The sequence below is a fragment of the Pristis pectinata genome, chromosome 11, assembly GCF_009764475.1.
Source record: "Pristis pectinata isolate sPriPec2 chromosome 11, sPriPec2.1.pri, whole genome shotgun sequence".
In the NCBI taxonomy this organism is placed as follows: Eukaryota; Metazoa; Chordata; class Chondrichthyes; order Rhinopristiformes; family Pristidae; genus Pristis; species Pristis pectinata.
The window spans coordinates 1,670,785-1,691,558 of NC_067415.1; the positions used below are offsets into that span (position 1 = coordinate 1,670,785).

Below are 20,774 nucleotides of genomic sequence, written 5' to 3' on the forward strand. Positions count from 1 at the left end.
CATGATGCACAGTAACAGCAGTCAGCCTGGATGCATGTACTGGCTCTCTGAAAGATGCCTTGCCCTTTTTCCTCCCCAAATCCTGTGATTTCTTTTCCTTTTGAGAGTGGTCAGCTCTCAAGGGTGGAGTGAAAGGAAAAGGGAATCCACTGCTGGCCACTGTGGGGGAGGTTGTAGAGATTGGGGGGCATGTGCTTCACAGTGGATGAGTCTAAGGAGGAGGGTGCCATTAGTTTTGATCTCTTGCTGTGTTTCTGCAGTGGGGAGGGAATAGTGCAGCCTGATTCCAGGATGCCCCCAGCTCTCCATGATGAGCTGGGAGGTACTCCATCAGCCAATACCAGCGTTAACTGGGAAAGAATTACTTTGTGTTGTTTTTGGAAAGTGTTCACGTTGACCACAGTGTAAGGCGATGAATGGACTGGTCATTGAGTGCAGATTTTAACAAATTTTTCTTTGCAGCGATTGAAACCCACTAACCCAGCTGCCCAGAAAGCTCTGACCACACCCACTCACTACAAGCTGACGCCTCGTCCCGCTACCAGAGTGAGGCCAAAGGCCCTTCAGGCTACAGGATCCACCAAGTCCCAGCTCTTCGATGGACTGGACGACGATGAGCCCACATCCCTGTCCAATGGCACCTTCCTGCCCAGGTAACACCTTCCCACTGGAGTAGCTACGTGATCTCGGCACTGTTTGGTCCTCAACCCCAGCCATGTTCAGAAATGCTCCAGTGTGTTGGCAGGATGCAGAGTTCGGCGAATGATTGGTTTAATTTTTGAAGCTTGTGTCTGAAAGCCATGCATTTGAGAATTATGATTTGGAGGTTTTGGAAAGAGTGCAGAAAAGGACCACTGGATTAACTTGCATTACAGGCCATCCTTGGGTTGTGAACACGCGACTTGTGGACACCCTCTACATATTGAATTGGTTTATTATTGTCACTTGTACTGAGGTACAGCGACAAACGTCATGCATACCATTCGTACAGATCAATTCACTATACAGTGCATTGAGGTAGTACAGGGTAAAATGATGCAGAGTAAAGTGTCACAGCTACATATATCCCATAATATTAGTAAATGTGAAAGTCTGACGTACATACATTCGTTCCTATTAACAGTAGAACTAGTTTCCTCTCCACCTTTAGTAATTGTTCTTCTCTACGTGTCTTCAATGCCATTTGTTACAATACTGGAAGTATGGTTACTGTATTGCATGATGTTTGTGTACTTTCCGACTTGTAGACAAAATCGACTTGGGGACATCTGTAAAAACGGAACCTATCCATAACCTGGGTATGGCCTGTGTGGTGTTTCTCATTACCAAAATGCTGACATTCTGCTTTTAAGAGAAGGGCAGACATTGGGCTGATTTGATTGCAGTTTACTTGTATGATGAACAGATTTAGTTGAGCAGTTTGTTTGAATTCAGTGGATCAGGAGGCACTTGGTGTCACCATTTCAAGTTGAGCAAGGCCAGGCAGAGGTTTGTTGTTAGAAGGTGGCTCCTTTCCCAAAGAACAGTTGACATCTGGAACTGGCTGCTGTTTTGTACCATGGGTGATGACTCCCTGGCTGGAGACAGGTCATCAGCTGCACAAGGTGGGCACTGCAGGTATTGAGGCCCAGGCTGACCTAACTTACTTCTCTTGCCCCAGGTGGGTCAGGGGATTTTCCTGGATTACTTCATTCCCAAACTGATGTGTTTCAATTTTACTTTGCCTTTCCCATAAGATTGTGGTCTTGAATGGCAGGGGAGTGCAAGCCTTGGAATTGTGTGGGACAGGTTGGATGAACCAGGGCCTCTACCTGTCCGTCACTTCTACACTGGTGCAGTAGTTGAGCCACCAGACATTGTTCAAGAGAAGTAGGAGCCCTGTGGGATTGGAGGCAGCAGCACGAAGCTTAATTTTGGGGGAATTAATTGGCAGAGAGTTTTAGGTGATTATATTTCAAGGATCGATACTGGGAGAGAAATGCAACTCGTGCTTGGCTCCTGGAAATCTTCTTTACAGAGTGAGGTGAAGGGAGGGCTATGATTTATAATGCAATTAATTTTGTTTATTCTCTCCTCAGTGTTCCCTGTCTGCTTTCAGGCCCTGACCCTCCATTTGCACTCTGGGTGAACTGTGTGGCTGAGCTCCCCTCTATTGACTGTTCAGCTGAGAATGTTGGGGGAGTGGGGCTTTCTGACTGCAATACAATGTTCTGCATTCTGCTTGTCTTTTTATTACCTCGATGTACTTGTGTATAGAATGATCTGTCTGGATGACATGCAAACAAAAGCTTCTCACTGTATCTCGGTACGTGTGACCACAAACCAATTATCAAATACTTTGGCCAAGGTGTTGCTGGACATGCAGAAACCTCCAGAGATGGAGCAGGAAATTCCAGTCCAATCCCTTAAACCATGCGCCTCAGCTTGTCCAGTTCCTGTTACTTTGGGTGCCTGCACAGACTTCTCTGCTCCTCTGGCTAGGTTGCTGGGAATTGGCTTGTGTGGTTGGTCCTGGGGGGATTTTTGTCAAGCCTCTCCTTTTGAAGGTCTTCCCTGCAGTAACCGTTGCAGCTAATGTTAATCCATCCCTTCCATTAACAGGAAAAGCATCAAAAAGCTGGTGCTGAAGAGCTCAAACACCTCGTCACTGTACTCGCCAGTACTCAGCAAGGAGCCCAATGATTTGGCCTCGCCTTCGGAGTATCCAGAGAATGGGGTGAAGTGAGTATGGCCTCTTTTCGTGGTTTTGTGTAGCTGGCTGGGTGTTTGTACAGATGAATGGAGCCAGTCTTAATTGCAGATCAGAGACTGCACCACTGGATTAGGTACAGCATGGGATTCTCCTGCTGATAGAGCCCTTGGTTGATAGTTGCGCTAGAACCCCAAGCACATTTCGCCTAGCATAGCCCCTGCCTTGTACCTTCTGAAGTTGCTGTGTGTCATAAAGAACGAGTTGAGATAAATAGTACCTGTGTGACAGGAGTACACCGAGATGCATGTCCTGGTTGAATGGGAGATGGTGCCTGCACCTGTGCAGACGAGCCTGCTGTGACAGTCTCCAACGTTCCCATGGCTGGCAGGTGAGTAGTGTGGGGGCTGGTGAAGGGACCACTGACTGACTGAAGAAGAGGTAAGTGTGCCCAGACAGTGGCAGTCAACACAAACCAGGCTGCACTGTCCAGGTGCTAGGGCTAAACTAGTGAGTGAGGAATTGTCCTTGTGCCTATGCAGGCTCTTCGAAGGAGGAATTCCATTGGCTCATTCCCTACTTGTGCTTCTTTCTTTTGTTCTTAAATGTTGCCCTTAACTGACACCTGCACCTATAAAATGTTTAAAAACAGTTCCCTAGCAACCAAACAGTTTGCATGCAAAATTGCCTGGCCCAGGTTTGCCATAAAATCATTCAAGGCCATTCAGACCATTCTGGCTATGCCAGTTCATTGTAAAAACCATAGTTATACAGCATGGAAACAGGCCCTTCGGCCCAACTTGTCCATGCTCACTAAGTTGCCTACCTGCGTTTGGCCTATATCCCTCTAAACTTTTCCTATCCATGTTCCTGTCCAAATGCCTTTTAAACATTGTTATTGTACCCACCTCTTTCACTTTCTCCGGCAGTTCATTCCATACACCCACCCCCTCTGTGGAAAAACTTGGCCCTCAGGTTCCCTTTAAATCTTTCTCCTCTCACCTTAAACCTATACCCTCTAGTGTTAGACTCCCCTACAGTTATAATATGCCATCCCAGCTCTTTTACTCGGTGCCCTGATTGATGAAGCCATGCCGAGTGCCTTGTTCACCACCTTTGTCTCCACTTTTAAGGAACTATGTATGTGTATCCCTAGGTCTCTCTGTTCTGCTGTACTCTTCAGGATCCTGTCATTCACCAAGTCCTGCCCTGGTATAACTTACCAAAATGTAACAGTTCACACTTGTCAGAATTGAATTCTATTTGCTGTTCCTTGGCCCACTTTCCCAGTTGATTTAGACCCTGTTGTAATCTCAGATGACCTTCACTGCCCACAATACCATCTAATTGGCGGTCTAGCTATAAACCCCGCCATTGCCAGTCTGAATTTTACTCAAACAAAACCAATCAGTTTTTGGAATCTTGGCTGCTGGTTTAATCTCCCCTTGTTCTGCCTATGGCTGATCCAGAAAATTGGTATCTTGGTTCTACTCTAGTGAACAACAAAGCCGGCTGGAGAGAGAGGATGATGACCACCCGGAGGTGAATAAATGCTACACGAACACCATCGTTAAGCCGATCCCACAGACACCTGAGGGCCTGGGCAGCAACAAGCACCAGCTCTCCACCATGGATGACACCATCGCAGAGATGAACCTGAGGAACAACCTGCGGAACGGCACGATGGAGGGGAGCAGTGAGGGAACCTCCTGCATCGAGGGATCCCTGCAGGAAGAGCAGGAGCCAGAGGTGGATGACATCTTGCCGCCTCATCCAGCAGGTGAGGCTCTGTAGGAGTGCAAGTATCCCCAGAACCTAGTCACGTCCAAGGTCGGTGGTTCAAGTCTGCTGCCTGGAGGCTTTGGCATGTGACCCAGACAGACCCAGCGATGTTGTTGGAAGTCCCACCGTTGCTAATGTTAAGCACAGACTGTGTCTGCCCTCTTGTCTGGAAGCACAAGTTCTTGTGAGCACCTAGATGAAGAGCCTGGGGTCCATCCGCTCAGCAGGTCAGGCAGTGTCTGTGGAAAGAGCAAAAGTTTGGGTTCTTTGTCGGTGTTCTGATGGAGGGTCCTGAACCTGAAGTGTTAACTGTTTCTCTTCCCACAGACACTGCCTGACCTGCTGAGTATTCCCAGCATTTTCAGTTTTCCAGTTTCTGCCATTTTTTATCCCATCCGACTTGTCCCTCACGACGTCTGAGAGGGAAAACGAGGCCAATTTGGGCCGAAACACCTACTTGGGAAATTTCCTCTGACCCACTTGTTGATTAAAATGAGTTCAGGGATGCACTTCATGGTGTGCGGTAGAGTGTACCTCCCTCTGCATTATGGCAGTTACAGAATTCACAAATCACTACCAACAAAATTGAGGTGAGGAATAAAAATTTGCTCTTATGAAATTTGAGTAATGTAAACCAGAAGAAAAATGTGTAAGAAACAGCAAATTTTGTCAATTTTTGTCAAGGGATTGTGTTACGGAAGACTGATGGGGCAGTTTTCTAGGAACGCAACCCCTCCGTAACATGGGGATGTGCAGTACTGGTCTTTGCTGTATTTGTATCCAGCTGTTCTAATTCTGATTGATGTGCAATCTCTTTGCCAGGCATTATCCTGACCAAAGTTGGCTATTACACCATCCCTTCCATGGAGGAACTGGCCCAGCAACTGACCAATGAGAATGGCGAGTGCATTGTGGAGAACTTCACCATTGGACGCAAAGGTCAGTAGGTTTCTGTTGAGGTGGGTGCTCTGAACCTAACCATCCTTGAGCTATTGGACTGCTCTGAACACTTCCATGTGTAGCCCTGTAATGAGGTGTCTGAGCTCTCCTCAGCAGGAGTGGACAGCATTCAGAAAAGGGCTGTTAGGAGGCAAGTAATACTTGTGCCAGACAATGACCATCTCCAGCATCGATGTTTGACTGCTTCCCTTCTGACACGTCATTGCTGAGCTCCCTACCGTCAACATTCTGGGGGTTACCATTGACCAGAAATTCAGCTGGACCATGGCACATTAATACAAGAGCAGGTTAGAGAATGGTGATCCCGTGGGAATTAATTCACCTTGTCACTCACAATCCTTTCTACCATCTATGGTCAGGAGTGTGATTTGCTATCTGCTTGGCTGAAGTCATACAAGAAGAAAATTACCCTCATCTTGAAAGTGCCGAGGCTGGTGTCTGAGTGTAATGTGGCCCTTGTTGCAGTACAGGATGTGTGCAGGTTATGAGCATCCAACTTATGGACACCTGTACATACAAACTAGTTCTCATTCTTAATTATAAAAGTCTGCTGTACGTACAAATGTTTGTTCCTACGAATGGCAGAATTAGTTTCCTTTCTCTCCACTTTTATTAATTGCTCTTATCAGTATTATGTGCTTCGGATGCCTTTCATTGCAGTACTGTATAGGTATCAAGTGATTTTTGTGTATCTTTCAACTTGCAGACAAAACCAACTTAAAAGTCTGTAAAACCAGAAACCATTCTTACCCAGAACAGCCTGTAATTTTATCCTGTTCCTTTGGATTGATTGTCAGAGTCTTTCATTTATATCTCTTGACTAAAGGCTCTGGAGATGGGGTTGTTTGTTGGGGCGGGGGGTCTGCAGGTGTCCAGACACAAGGAGAGAAGGGCACGCCAGTGTGATTTGAGCTGCAGAGGTGGGGAATGGTTGCTGTTCACTCCAGGGCAGGAACTTGCTAATGAGACCTTTTAAATGCAGGTTACGGTTCGGTGTACTTCCCCGGGGTGGTGAATCTGACCAACATGGACCTCGATGAGATCGTGCACATACGCAGAAAAGAGGTGACCGTGTACCTGGATGATGACAAAAGGCCTCCTGTGGGGGAGGGACTCAACAGGTAACCACACCAAGAGGAGACAACCTCCCAGTAAGAACGGACCTTCATCCATGAATCGTAGAGTCATACAGCAAGGAAACGGGCCCTTCGGCCCAACTGGCCTGTGCCAACCAAGATTCCCACCTAAACAAGTTCCATTTAGCCCATATCCCATGAAACCTTTCCTACCCAAGAACCTGTCCAAGTGTCTTTTGGATGTTGTTAATGTACCTGCCACAACTACTTCCTCTGGCTAAGCTCGTTCCATATACTGACCACTCTCTGGGTGGAAAAAGTTGCCCCTCAGATTCCACTCCTGTTCAGGGTGTTAAACCCTCTCCTCTGAGAGGCTGCAGGACAGGCTCGTCTGGATTCTTCCACTAAGTTCTCAGTCTATGCTTCCTCTCTCCTCGTAATTATTCCCCATTCCATTCTCTGAACCCCTCATGATTTCGGACCAAGTTTCTCCTCCACCCTCAACCCCTAAACTTCTCTGCTCAGAGGACAACATCTCCTAGGTACTCCAAACTCTCCACATCACTTGCCCTCCAATTGTGAGAACAAACTAATATATTTTTTTGAGGGGATGCATTTTGGGAAGAGTTGTGTGGTTCTGATTTCAGTAACCAAATATCCATTCCTTGCATGGGACTTCTGACAATGGACTATCAGATTATGCTGATCTAGGCTGTTACTGATGTTCAGCCTGAGCTAGGAGTAGTGATCGAAAAGCAGCGGGAGCTACAGAGTGGTGACGGAGCAGGAATCCAGGCTGATATTTCTCTTTCTCTCGTTTTTGCCCTTTCTCTCATGTAAAAGACGTGCTGAAGTAACCTTGGACGGGATTTGGCCAACTGACAAAAGCACGCGCTGCCTGATCAAGTCCCCGGAGCGCCTGATGGAAATGGGCTTTGAGGAGAGGCTGGAGAACTCCTCACGGAAGCAAGGTGCCCGCTTCTTGGAGTACAGATGTGAGACAGGCTCCTGGGTCTTTGAGGTAATGTGGTTTTGGTTACCTTTCACCTGCTGGGGTACCCTGCCCTCTAGAATGCCAGTGGGTCTCCCACTTCACCCTACACCCATGGCACTGCAGAACAGCCCTGATCTCAACTCTGCTCTTCATTGAGCCATGTTCAACTCATGACTATAACCCTCCTTGCCCTTTGCTCTGTTGCCTTTGGGTGCCTTCCATTTGTATTCCTCTGACTGGGTCAGACCCAGGACCATGAGTGGCCATGGTTGGGAGACCCACATTTCATATGACATGAGAAGCCATTCCCCAGTGCCTCAGTAAAGCAGCCAGCGTAATCTAAGACTCCTCCCACCCCAGACATTCTCTCTTCTCCCCTCTTCCATCAGGCAGAAGATACAAAAGCCTGAAAGCATGTACCCCAGGCTCAAGGACAGCTTCTGTCCCACTGTTATAAGACTATTGAACAAGTAGTACAATAAGATGGACTCGACCTCGCAATCTACCTCGCTATGACCTTGCACTTTATTGTCTGCCTGCACTGCACTTTCTCTGTAACTGTAACACTTTATTCTGCATTCTGTTATTGTTTTCCCTTGTGCTAACTCAGTGCACTGATGTAATGAATTGATCTGTATGAACAGTATGCAAGACAAGTTTTTCACTGTACCTCAGAACATGTGACAATAATAAACCAACTTACCATTCAGCCCATCGAATCTGCTGGCTAAAATTGGCATAGTAAAATGAACAAAATGCATTGAATCCATATCCAGGTACACCACAAACTGCCGTTCATAAAGCTCCATTCAAAAGTGTTACAGAGCCAGTATATCTGGAGTAGGTGCAGACATTCCACAATGCTGCTCACTTGCGCTCTGTCCTCTCCTGGGCTGGGGTCAACACTCAGTGACAGTGGCTGTTGTGGAACAGGGAACTTGTTACCCAGAATCTGTGCTACACTCTGGCTTTGAAGGTCTGCGCAGCCTGATCCTAGGTGTGTGCTGCTGAAGGCGATCAGTCTCGGTAATCAGAGCTAAACTTTGACCCGTGGAACTCTGCTGCAGGTGATGCACTTCTCCAAGTACGGGCTGCAGGATTCTGACGAGGAGGAGATTGAGCCCTCGAAGGCAGAGACCAAGAAGATGAAAACTGCGGCTCTTCCAGGCAAACAACTGGAGCAGATCTGCAGACCCGCCCTGATCCGACAGGTAATGTGCAGGAAGGGGAATTGTCACCTTGCTGTATGACCAGCACCACACACAATGCTTTTCCCAGATTACTGTGCTCTTTTTTTTCCCCCACCCCCTTTTCTCCCTCCCAGTAAAACTTCAGAGATGATCCCTGGTGCTGCTGAGTATTGCCACCAGCTCTCGAGTCAGCAGACCATCGGTGTGGGTCCCACCTGTGCATGTGATCCAGGCTGACACTGCCAGTGTGGACAGAGGCTGCTGTCTTTCAGCTGAATCATCAAAGCTGTGGCTTCCTTGGGTGGATGTTGAGTTTTTCATGGCCACTATTTTTGAGGGGAGCAGGGCATTGTCCCCAGTGTCACATGACCAATACTTACTCTTCAATCAGCCATTTAAACAGTTGGTTTAAATTATAGGAAGGATGTGGGAGCTTTAGAGAGGGTGCAGAGGAGATTTACCAGGATGTTGCCTGGATTGGAAAGCATGTCTCATGAGGATAGGTTGAGTGAGCTGGGGCTTTTCTCTTTGGAGAGAAGGAGGATGAGAGGTGAATTGATAGAGGTGTACAAGATGATAAGAGGCACAGATCGAGTGGACAGTCAGAGACTTTTTCCCAGGGTGAAATTGACTAACGATGCATAATTGTAAGGTGATTGGAGGAAGATATAGGGGGATGTCAGGGGTAAGTTTTTTTTTAAAACACAGAGTGATGGGTGCATGGAACGCACTGCCGGCAGAGGTTGTGGAGGCCGATACATTAGGGACATGTAAGAGACTCTTAGAAACGTGAATGATAGAGAAATGGGGGGGGGCGATGTGGGAGGGAAGGGTTAGATATTAGAGCAGGATAAAATGTCAGCACAACATTGTGGGCCGAAGGGCCTGCACTGTGCTGTAGTGTTCTATGGTTTGATCTCACTGCTGTTTAATGGGATCTTGCCGTGCTTCCTGTATAACAGCAACAGCTCTTCAAACAATACTTCACTGGGTGTGAAGTGCGTTGGGATGGGCCATGGTTGTGAAAGGCACAATAGAAATGCAGATTACAGTACACTCTCACATTTCCGAGGGGTTGCCTTCCAGAAAAACGTCTGTAGTGCGACCCCTTGACAAAAATTGACAAAACTTCTTATTTTGCATTTTATTTAGCTTTCTTCTCACAAATTCCGTATCTCAAATTTTTGTGGTAGCAATTTGTGAATTTCTTAAGGGCGAATTTCCGTAACCCAAACTACTATAACGTGGGGGTTCTCTATATTCCTCTGTGAATCAGTAGCTTAACCTCTGGGTGCTCTTCATTTCCACATCCCCCTCCTCATAGTTAGATGTAGATGGTGCTTTAAATGGCCCATCTCCATAAGTGCTGGTACTGTAAGCTGATTGAGCCTGACTCTATCCTCAGAGCCCCTTGATGCAACAGATCGGGAGAGTGACTGAGCTTGACAGTGACATGGCTGACATCACCCAGGAGCCCATTCCTGACGGTTTCCTGGATGAGGACATCTCAGAGGAACAGGAACAAGTGTCTGCTTCCAGCAACATTGCATCCAGTTTGGGTGTTGACCCCCACACTCTCCAGGTAACGGACTCTGTACTGCAGAGCTGCAGCTGGGCCTACCCTCAGCTGATAACTGCCTGCTGCACTACTGAAGGAAGGGAGCAGTAGAAGTGTGAGCCTCCTTGAATGCAGAAGCCCAGCTGGCACAGGTCCAGAGCCATGTCCCTGGCCTGGTGCTGGCTTTCCTGACCCCACCCAGGGTGACATTTGTGAGGCTACAGGCAGAGTATCCATCCAATTGTTGGGAACCGTGGTTGGGGAAAGTCTTCCCTCCTGATTCCAGTGATGCTTTGCTAGGGGACGTGTATTTGGGTTCCCATTTTGTTGTGCCTTGGCTCATGGACCATGGTTTCTGTGAAGTCTGCTGAAAGCCCAGTGTTTTTTAAACAAAAGCTCTATTATTTCCTCAGTCTTGTACACTGAGTGTTACGCACAAGACCAACATCTCCTGGCCATCCCTAGTTACCCCAGGAAGATGGTGCTTGGACACCTTCATTAGATACCAGCTTTCTCAGCAGGGCAGTGTGTCGTCACTGATATTGCCATCTGACTGGTTTCTTCCCTTAAAGGATGCGTGTTGGACGATTGTTAAAAACTCAGCCAGTTCAGCTTTCCTGGTGCCTTTTTTTGCCAAGATGCATCTTTGTTAAAATTAGGTTCTTGCACTGTCCTTGGGTGAGATGTGGACTGGGTTATTGGTCCACTGCACCACCCTACCCTTTGTGAATTCAGTACAGTGGTTCAGCTTGTGAAAAATAACTAAGTCCTATTCTGATGACCACTGGCTCTGTTTCTCAATGGGTGCTGCTTGACCTCCTGAGTAACCCCAGTGTTTCATGTAATGTCTAAGATCCGAGCCTGTTTTCCCTCCACCCACTTTCTGTTCTGTTGCAGGTGATGAAAGTTTCTCTGTTCAGTGAAGATGAGGAACTGGATGGGGTGCTGGACCCACGCTTCACTCAGCAGATAGTCAAAGAGGACTGCATAAGGCAGATCTTCCCCACGCAGGGACAGAGGTCAAAGAGCTTGGGTAAGTACTGCTTTCGCTGTGGAATCTTAAGACTAATCTCACTTTTGTGCTTCTGAAATTCTCAAATGTACTCACTAAGGGTGTCTTGAGAATAAGACCATGTATCCAGGTGCTGTTTCTCACGATAGTGTAGAGGGAGCTTTACTCTGTATCTGCCCTCTCTACCCTGGGAGTGTGTAGAGGAAGCTTCACTTTGTAGCTAACCTGTCTCTGCACTGGGACTGTGCGATGGGTCAGCATAGAGGGAACTTTGTATCTAACCTATCTCTGCTCTAGGAGTGTATGGATGCGAGAATTTAGAGGGAGCTTTGTATCTAACCTGATTCTACCCTGGGAGTGTATGCTGGGTCAGTGTAGTGGGAGCTTTAGTCTCTATCTAATCTGTGTCTGCACTGGAAGTGTATGAGGGAGAGTGTAGAGGGAGCTTTACTTTGTATCTGACTCTGGGAGTGGTGATGGGAGAGTGTAGAAAGAGTTTTGCTCTATCTCTAACCTGTCTCTGCCATGGGAGTGTGTGATGGGGTCATGTAAAGGGAGCTTTACTCTGTATCTAACCTGTGCTGTACCTGCCTTGGAATTGTGTGATGGGGGAATGTAGAAGGTGTTTCACACTGGAGCCAGTGTTGTATGTTGTGGGTCTGTGGTGAGCAGGTAAACCATTTCTGCACCTGTCATGATCCACCAGCTTTTGATGTTACTGAATTTGATTTCATTTCTGGCAGAGTTGGAGTTTGATCTTCTTGTGTGTGGGTTGCAGATCTACACTGTAACTCCCACCCTGCTGTCATGTAGTTTTGTGTACTGCTGGCTAGGTGGAATGTGTCACCCTATCTGCATTAACTTTGTTTCAGGTGGCAGGTTGCTGAACTCCAACTTCAGGAAGATGTTGTCGCCCGTCAGCAGGCAGCAGGAGGTGAAAAGTTCCTGGTCTTCGGCCGAGGTGGAGGCTCTTCGCTCACCATTGCTTCACTCCTGGCCGGTGGCAGGGCAGCTGCCCTCCAACTTTGCCACACCCGGCCAGCAGCCAGACGTCCAGCTGAAGACAGTGGGTGTTCGGCGACACCAGAGGCTGGTGCCAATGGAGCAGTCGGTGACCAAGGGCAAGGGGAAGCTGCTGATGGACATGGCCCTCTTTGTAGGTCGCTCCTTCCGGGTGGGCTGGGCACCCAACTGTGTTCTTTGTCACAGTGGGAAGCCACTGATCTCCCCTGTTGCAGACCCAGATCCTGATACCTGCAGCCTGGAGTACAACTACTTTCCAAAGCCAAGCAAGATCAAACCGTAAGTGATGGAACAGGTCCGGATTTCAGCCCAACATCCCCATCGTACTGTTACTGGCAGCATCCTCTCCTCCGCACCTCTTCCCTCCAAATATCTGTGCCCCTTCCATTTTTGACTCTCAATCATCCCAGGTTTTACTGACTGCAGCATAGCCAGTGATGCCTTCAGCTGCCAAAGACCCAACTCCCTCCCTAAAACCCTCTGCCTGGTAAACGCTTCCTAAAACCCACCTCTTTGGCTTAAAATGTTGGTCATTTCTCTGACCACTTTAAATTTTGTGAGTTAACGCTCCTCTGAAGGCCTTGTGAAAGTGCTGTATGTGTGGAGTGGGTGGTGTCTGGCCAAGTTAGGGTCAGGGTTTGGGGAGAGTCACGATTCACTGTGCCACCTGGGGAAGTTGGGCTCCACAAGCCAAACCTCTGGGCCAGTGTCTGACATTGGGGGGTGATGTTCATTTCACATGACAAAGCCCCACAAGCAAAGAACACCTGTGTTTTCTTCAAAACACTGGTTTGGCCACAGCTGAAGTATTGTATCCAGTTGTGGGTGTGAGGTTCTTTAGGAAAGTTGTGGAGGCTTTAGAGGGGTGCAGAGGAGATTTCCCAAAATGACTTTGGGGAGATGAGGGACTTCAGTTCTGTGGACAGACTGGAAAAGCTGGGGTGGTTCTCCCTGGAACAGAAGAGGTTGTGAGGGGATCTGATAGAGGGATTTAAAATCATGAAGGGTATAGATAGAGCAGGTAGAGAAGGACTGTTCTCACTGGGGAGCAGGTCAAGGACCAGGGGACAGTGAAAGTGGCAAAAAAATCAAATGTGACAGAAGAGAAATCTTCCCCAGCGAGTGTTTGGGGCTTGAGTGCACAGCCAGGGCAGTGACGAGCGCAGATTCAATTCTGGTGTTCAGAGGAGACGGGCAAGTGTCCGAAAGGAGAGACAGACTGGTGGATTCCTCTCCATGGAGCTGGGATGGAGTGTGAGACAGATTTGTCACCACCTTTTCCTGTGACTCTGGGAGGTTTTTGAGAGGTTGTGTTCTCCTGGAGAGCTCTGAACAGCCATGACACACTTAATATGAAGCTGAATCCCTCCAGCAGACGTCTGGGGTCTTGCTTTTCTGATGGGAAGGACAGCAGAGCCTGAAAGTGCTAACCCCACCCTGGTGTTCGTCTGTAACCCCATCGTCCTCAATGTCCACTATCCAGATTGGATTCAGATGTGGAGCACAGCCTCACAACACAGGATGACTTGGTCCATCGTGCTTACTCTGGGTCTACGAGGACTGTTACTCCCCTCCCTCGCCCTTTCCCTGTAGCACGTAAATCTTCCTGCTTTGGCTTTGTTTATAGAGTCCACCGCCCTGCCACTTCAGACCTTTCCTGGTACTGTGTTTTTGGATCAATTATTTTTCCCATATGAACACAAGATCCCATGGCACTGCCTGAGGAAGAGTCGGCTACCTTGTCCTTGTACCCAGGAGCCTTCATCCATTGCTGCCTAGGCAAAGCATTGCTTGCTGTTGGATCTCACAGCCCCTGCCCTTTACCAACCTCTTTGCCATGCCCCACTCTGAATTTATTTGATCTCTGGGATATGGATGTCCCTGCCAAAACTGGTGTTCAATGTCCACCTTGTCTCTCCCACCCGTGCTCCCCACCATGGCCTCAGGCCATTCCAGAGAATGGGATTCAGCTGGAGAATGTCTCCAAATCAGTAGTCCAGTCCAGGTGGTGGTCCAGTAACTTCACCGCTTCTGCTCCTTGCCCAGCAGCCCTGGACATGGCATCCAGTGCAGGGGTTGTATCGCCGCTGCCTCCGATCCTTTGCTGCCATAAACCTCCCACTCTCCATTCCCTTGCTGGAACCCACCCTGGCTGGTTCTACCTCTCCCCATCCACATTCACAAGGATGTGGCCAGGACTGCAGGGCTTGCATTATACGGAAAGACTGGTTAGGGCAACCTTCTAAAGGTGTATAAATTCATGAGAAGCATAGAGAAGGTGGATGGTCAGTTTTTTTTCACCCCAGGGTAGGGGAGTCTAAAACCAGAGGGCATAGGTTTAAGGTGAGAGGGGAAAGATTTAAAGGGACCTGAGGGGCAAGTTTTTCCACACACGGTGTTGGGGATGTGGAATGGGCAGCCAGAGGAAGTGGCTGAGGTGGGGCCATTAACAACATTTAAAAGATGTGTGCAGGTGCATGGGTAGGAAAGGTTTCGAGGGATATTGGCTAAATGCAGGCAAGAATGCTCAGATAGGCACCTTTGTTAGCATAGGTGAGTTGGGTCAAAGGGCCTGTTTCCGTGCTGTATAACTCTGAATCTATACTCCTTTCCTGGGCTTGCAGAGGCGTTTATAAAATGTCATTGAATATATCTGATTTTGGGTACAGTACTGGTGGTGAAATCAGTTAAATTGTTAATTAAAACCTTCAGGCAGAGGAACCTGCCAACCTTGGACTGTCCAGTCTCCCACTGACCTTAGTGCCCCTGGACACTGACATTGTCTGCAGCCCCCTTCAGGTGATTCATAGCTCTTTGGTGACTGGATCATTCTCGAGCTTAGCCGTTTTGTTAATGCAAAGCAGCATTGGATCGATTTGTCCTCGTCCACTCATGTGGTTCAGAATGTACAGCTCAGCAGTACTCTGTATTCACCCCACAGGTCCAAGCCCCACACAAGCTGCCTTCTACCCTCTTTAACTCCAAGAGGAAAGGTGCAATGTGTGTCCGGTAATGAGTAAATGATTCCTGCACACTGTTTGAATTTCATCTGTGTTTGGACTTCCCCAGGGCTTCTGAGCTCCCATTTAAGGTCCACCTCGAGAAAGTGACGCTGAAGGAAGAGCAAGCGAGGCGAGATGTGTCACTGTACAGCGAGCCCCTGGAGATAGCGCTACAACACAGCGTTTCGGAGAGCAAGGACCAGTGCCCCCAAATTGTGCCCCGAAAGGGTGTGGAAGCTCTGCACAAGTATGCAGACTGGGTCCAGGAGACTGTGGATAAGTCGGAGGGGGTGGAAGGTAAGGAGAGAAGGATCCGTTTTAAAATATTCATACTGGTGTTCAAATCCTTCTGTGGCCTTTGTAACCTCCTCTGGCAACTAGTGTCTCGGAATTTAATCACTTCCCCATTACGTTTTTGCCTCTGGTTAACGAGCCTAACTCTGCCCTGCAGATGTTGTGAAGAACTGGTCCCTTGCATGGACACTGTGCGAGGCCATCTGGGGCAACCTGAAGGAACTGGATGCCAGCCTTTCCGAGCCAAGCCCATATGTTCACCAGCTGGAGCGCAGGAAAGCCTTCTCCCGCTGGCTGTCGCGGACTGCAGAGGGGAAGATTGAGGAGGAGGTGGCCGTCTCCCACCACAAGAGCCACGTGGATGCCGTCTTCAGCTACCTGACTGGGAAAAGGATCAGCGAGGCCTGCAAACTCGCACAGCGTTCAGGCAAGGGCAGCTTAGGCATTTACCAGCTGTGGCTGCTCTTGGTGGGCAGGGTGTCCTATCGAGGCCCAGAGCCAACATGTGGCAGAGAGTTCCCATGTTGGCAGGGGCACATGGTTAATTGGAAGTGATTTCTAGTTTGTCTTTCAGAGATCTGGGTATTGCTGGCCATCCCTAACTGCCCTTGAAGGTGGTGGTGAACTTGGCAGGTCTGATTCCAATCCTGTGCCAACATGGTTGACTCTTAGTGAAGCAAAGGAAGAAGATGAGGAGGGAAGAGTTTAAGGGCTGTGAAGAATTAGGGAGGGGAGGGTTTTGAGTGGTAAGGAGGGGGAATTTGAGTTCTATGGGAAGAGGTTAAAGTTGTGGAGATTGGAGGACAAAGATTTACAAGAATGTTGCCAGGACTGGAGGGACTGAGTTATAGGGAGAGGTTGGGCAGGTTAGGACTTTATTCCTTGGAGTGTAAGAGACTGAGGGATGATGTAATAGAGGTGTATAAAATCACAGAGAAACAAAGGACTGCAGATGCTAGAATCCAGATGAAAAACACTCTGATGCTGGAGGAACTCAGCAGGCCAGGCAGCATCTGTGGAGAAAAGCAGGCGGTCAGCGTTTCAGGTCAGGACCCTTTGGGATAAAATCTTGTGGGGCATAGATAGGGTGAATGCACACAGTCTTTTCCTCAGAGTTGGCAAATCAAAAACTAGAGGGCATAGGTTTAAGGTGAGAAGGGAAATATTTATTAGGGACCTGAAGGGAAACTTCTTCACCCAGAGGGTTGTATGTATGTGGAACGAGCTGCCAGAGGAAGTGGTTGAGGCAGGTACAATAACATTTAAAAAAAACACACTTGGACAGGTACAATGACAGGGAAAGGTTTAGAGGGATATGGGCCAATGGGACTGGCTTAGATGGGCATCTTGTTCAGCATGTATGAGTTGGGCTGAAGGACCTGTTTCTGTGGTGTATAACTGTGACATGACCCCTGGCTGTGCAGACCACAGACCCTGCTGGTGGTTAGGTTACTAATGTGCCCTCTGTGTGTATCTGTTGCAGGGGATCACAGAATGGCCCTGCTAGTAGCCCAGGCAGGTGGGGGCCTCCCAGTCAGGGAGCTGCTCAGCAGGCAGCTTGCCGACTGGAACCAGTTGGTGGCCGACTCCTTCATGCAGGAGGAGAGACTGAAGATCTTCGCCCTGCTTGCTGGCAGAGCCGTGAGTATTTTCAACACAAGAGGGATCTCATCAGGACTGTTGGGAAGAGGTAGTTCTGAGTTCCTACTGAAGGGAGGTGGCAGGGCTGGTCCCCAATGTTGGCAGGGGTGACGGTGTGTAGTAAGGCTGCACGTCGGGAGGTATCCCAGTCGGGAAGGGGATGGAGCAGTGGTAAGGTCTTGGGTGGTGACAGTGAAGGGAATTGTAAATGGAGGGATGAGGTTGGGGGGAGGGTGGCGAGGTTGGATGGGGAGGGGGGGTTTGTGGTGGGGAGGAGGGGAGGTGAGGTTGGATTGGGGTGAGTCTTTGAATGCAGTAGAATCTTGTACAGCTGGGCCTGAGTGTGTTCAAAGCTTTAGGTCGGTGGCTTGGCTGTGCTGAGCTCTCCTGAAGGGCAAGCGTTGGCAGGCTAGTGTGATACCGGCCAGGGTGGTGGTGGTGCCTGGCTCTGCACTTCCAGTGAAGTGTATGTCATACACTGGGTTCTTGTTATCCAGGTGTGGAAGTCATCGGAGGGCTACATCAACATCTGCTCGCAGCTGGATTGGAAGCGCTGCCTTGCCATCCACCTCTGGTACATGCTGCCTCCCAGTGCCCCCATCGATGACGCGCTCAACATGTACACCGAGGCCTTTCAGGTATTGCCGACAGGGTGGGAGGAAGAAGCTCCTTCGGAAGCTGAGCGTTTTCCAGCTGGGGTACTGGTGCTTGGTTCCCTGGGGTTGCTGGCTGTAGCTTGTGTCGCGCTCCAGAGCGGTGTGTTCTGTGCTGCTCAGCATCCTGCTCCAACAGGAGAGCTGTATTCATGGACGCACAGGAGACTGCAGATGCTGGAATCTGGAGCAACACAATCTGCTGGAGCGGTGTATCAGCCCACTGTGTTCCTCCAGGAGATAGTTTGTTACTTGTGTTATATTCATGCATGGCTTTTCACAGCTTCAAATGTCCTGGGCATCCTGTTACTGAAATAGTCCAAACCATAGTCACAGTAGTAAAGGGGAATATGGCAGATCACACAGCAAGGTCCGAAAAGTCATGTGACAGTGAGCAGATGTGTTGTTAAGTGCGTTGAAGGATGGTGTGGTCTGGATACTTCCTTACCCCTCCATTGGAGTCATTCACACAAGGTGGGCACACTTCTGATCCCTCATCCAATAAACAGCCCCCTTCACAATGTGGCTGTCCCTCAGTGCTGCTTTCCTAACAGTGCGGTGGTTCCTGGATACTCCCCCAGCAGTGAGGTACTCTCTCAGTGCTGCCCTTCTGTGCCTTCATTGTTGTGCTCAAGTCTAAACACGTGGCAAGCAGCCAGGTGCTGGAGGGTTATGTAGTGTGATGTGGACATAGTCGTAGAGTTGTACAGCTCGGCAACAGGCCCTTGGCCCAACTCTTTCACACCAACCAAGTTGTCTACCTGAGCTAGTTCTGTTTCTCTGTGTTTGGCCCATATCCCTCTAAACCCTTCCTATCCGTATACCTGTTTAAAGGATGCCGTTGGGGCCCATGCCGGCTTCCAACAAAGTGATCCCATCAGTCCCATTTCCTGTATCTGTAACTCTTCAACTTATTCTCACATGATCATCAACTCCCCTTTGACTCTTTTGTCAGTTGGCCACACAGAGGCTACTTTACAGCAGCCAGTTAACCTGATGGTCATCTTTGAGGTATAGGAGGAAACCAGAGCACTGGAGGACACCCACATATCACAGGGAGAACATGCAAACTCCCCACAGACAGCGTCAGAATCAGGGATTGAACCACTACCTGCTGCGCCACCAGACCACACAAACGTATAAGAGCAGGAGGTCACTCAATAAATTCATGGCTGGTCAGATTATAACCTCAAATTCACATTTGTCTACTTGTTTGTTGCTGAATAAATATCTGTCAACTTCTGTCTCAATGTTCAAAGCCTCTGCTTCCCAGGTTCTGAAGGAAGCCAGTTCAAAGACTCGTGCTCCTCTGTGAGAGACTTTCCCCACAGCTCTGAAATAGGCAACGCCTTAATGTTAAACAGCGACCCCAGGTTCTGAATTCTTCGAGGGGGGGAAATGTCACCTCCTCAGCCACCCTGTCAACACCTGTCAGGATTTGAATCGTCACCTTTCACTATTAACTTCAGCTACAGGCCTACCTGTCTAACTATTCCCCAAGTCCACCCACCAATTCTAGGTATTAGTCTGGTAACCCTCTGAACGGATTCCCATATATGTACATCCTTAAGTGAGATTGATATTGTATAGTCTACCTGGATGTGGTGTCGTCAGTGCCTGGTGTAACTGAAGCACAGTACAGGTTAGGAAGTTGTGGGCATGCTATGTTGGCACCGGAAGCGTGGTGACACTTGCGGGCTGTCCCCAGAACAAGACGCAAAATATGCATTTCACTGTGTTTTCGATGTATATGTGACTAATAAAGAAATCTTATGGCCTCCTGGTCCTCCTCACATCTTCCTTTCCCACCCATAGGTACTGTATTCATTATTACCATGTGCGCTGTTTACTCAGTGAGTTTCACGCAAACAAGGAATTTCATTGCACCCTGGTGTATATGATGAACGAATCTAATATTATAATTGTCATCTGCAAATTTAGCTACTAAACCTTCATCTAAGGTATATAATTAGTAAAACAGAGGCTTCTGGTTTAGGGATTAATGTTTGGGATATTTTCCAGCCTGGATGTGGACAGGGGTGAGGAGGAAGATAGGTTTGTGGAGAGATGTTGGTGATCACTCCTGTCTCTCATTCTGTCTGAATTGGCAGGGCAGTGAAGATGTTGAGAGATACGCACGCTACCCACTCCCACCTTACATGGAAGACACAAGTGTGGATCTTATTGGAGCTTCTGAGAATGAAGATGGCAATGCCCCTCATCAGGACATCTGTTACCATTTACTGAAGCTCTACAGCAACAGGTACATGAGCCTTCCAATAAACTGATCTCTCTCGCTCACGTTTCTGCTGTGGGCGTATAAACCATTGGGCTAGGTCCAGTTGATGTATCCGGTACCTATGAGGCAATTAGAACAGACCCTTCGGCCCATGATATCTGTGCCAATTTAAACTAATCGAATTTGCCTGCACATGGTCATATCCCTCCATTCCCTGCCTATTCATGTATCTATCTAAATGCCTCTTAAATATTGCTATTGTATCTGCTTCCACCACTACCCTGGGCAGTGCGTTCCAGGCACCCAGCATTCTGTAAAAACAAAAATAAAACTTGCCTTGCAAATATCCAATAAACTTGTCCCCTTTCAGTTTAAAGCTATACCCTCTAGTATTTCATGTTTCTACTCTGAGGATAAAGACGGTCTACCTTCTCTCTACCCCTCATAATTTTATAAACTTCTATCACGTCTCCCCTCAGCCTCCGCTCCAGAGAAAACAGTCCAAGTTTAAGTTGTACTGAGTTCATTGATAGTGACTTTTTTTTTTAAACTTTGAATCCTACTCCCATGTGTGAACACAATGCTTCAGTCTCAGTTCTAATAGTGATAGAGTAGTATAGCACGGAAACAGGCCCTTCATCCCAACTCGTCAATGCCAGCC

At 48.4% G+C, this 20,774-nt stretch overlaps 1 protein-coding gene across 2 annotated transcripts in view; it reads left to right on the forward strand.

Annotated features, from left to right (window-relative positions):
* nup98 (nucleoporin 98 and 96 precursor) overlaps positions 1-20,774 on the forward strand; it is a 62,859-nt gene that overhangs the window by 31,662 nt on the left and 10,423 nt on the right. For both annotated transcript variants that reach the window (XM_052026002.1, XM_052026003.1), the window contains 15 exons: positions 463-653; positions 2,602-2,721; positions 4,186-4,469; positions 5,294-5,410; positions 6,414-6,552; positions 7,351-7,528; positions 8,569-8,712; positions 10,097-10,273; positions 11,147-11,282; positions 12,134-12,563; positions 15,354-15,583; positions 15,738-16,007; positions 17,064-17,221; positions 17,719-17,859; positions 19,986-20,137. In XM_052026002.1, the coding sequence (XP_051881962.1) occupies positions 463-653; positions 2,602-2,721; positions 4,186-4,469; positions 5,294-5,410; positions 6,414-6,552; positions 7,351-7,528; positions 8,569-8,712; positions 10,097-10,273; positions 11,147-11,282; positions 12,134-12,563; positions 15,354-15,583; positions 15,738-16,007; positions 17,064-17,221; positions 17,719-17,859; positions 19,986-20,137 (2,867 nt within the window). The remainder of the gene's footprint in view (positions 1-462; positions 654-2,601; positions 2,722-4,185; positions 4,470-5,293; positions 5,411-6,413; positions 6,553-7,350; positions 7,529-8,568; positions 8,713-10,096; positions 10,274-11,146; positions 11,283-12,133; positions 12,564-15,353; positions 15,584-15,737; positions 16,008-17,063; positions 17,222-17,718; positions 17,860-19,985; positions 20,138-20,774) is intronic.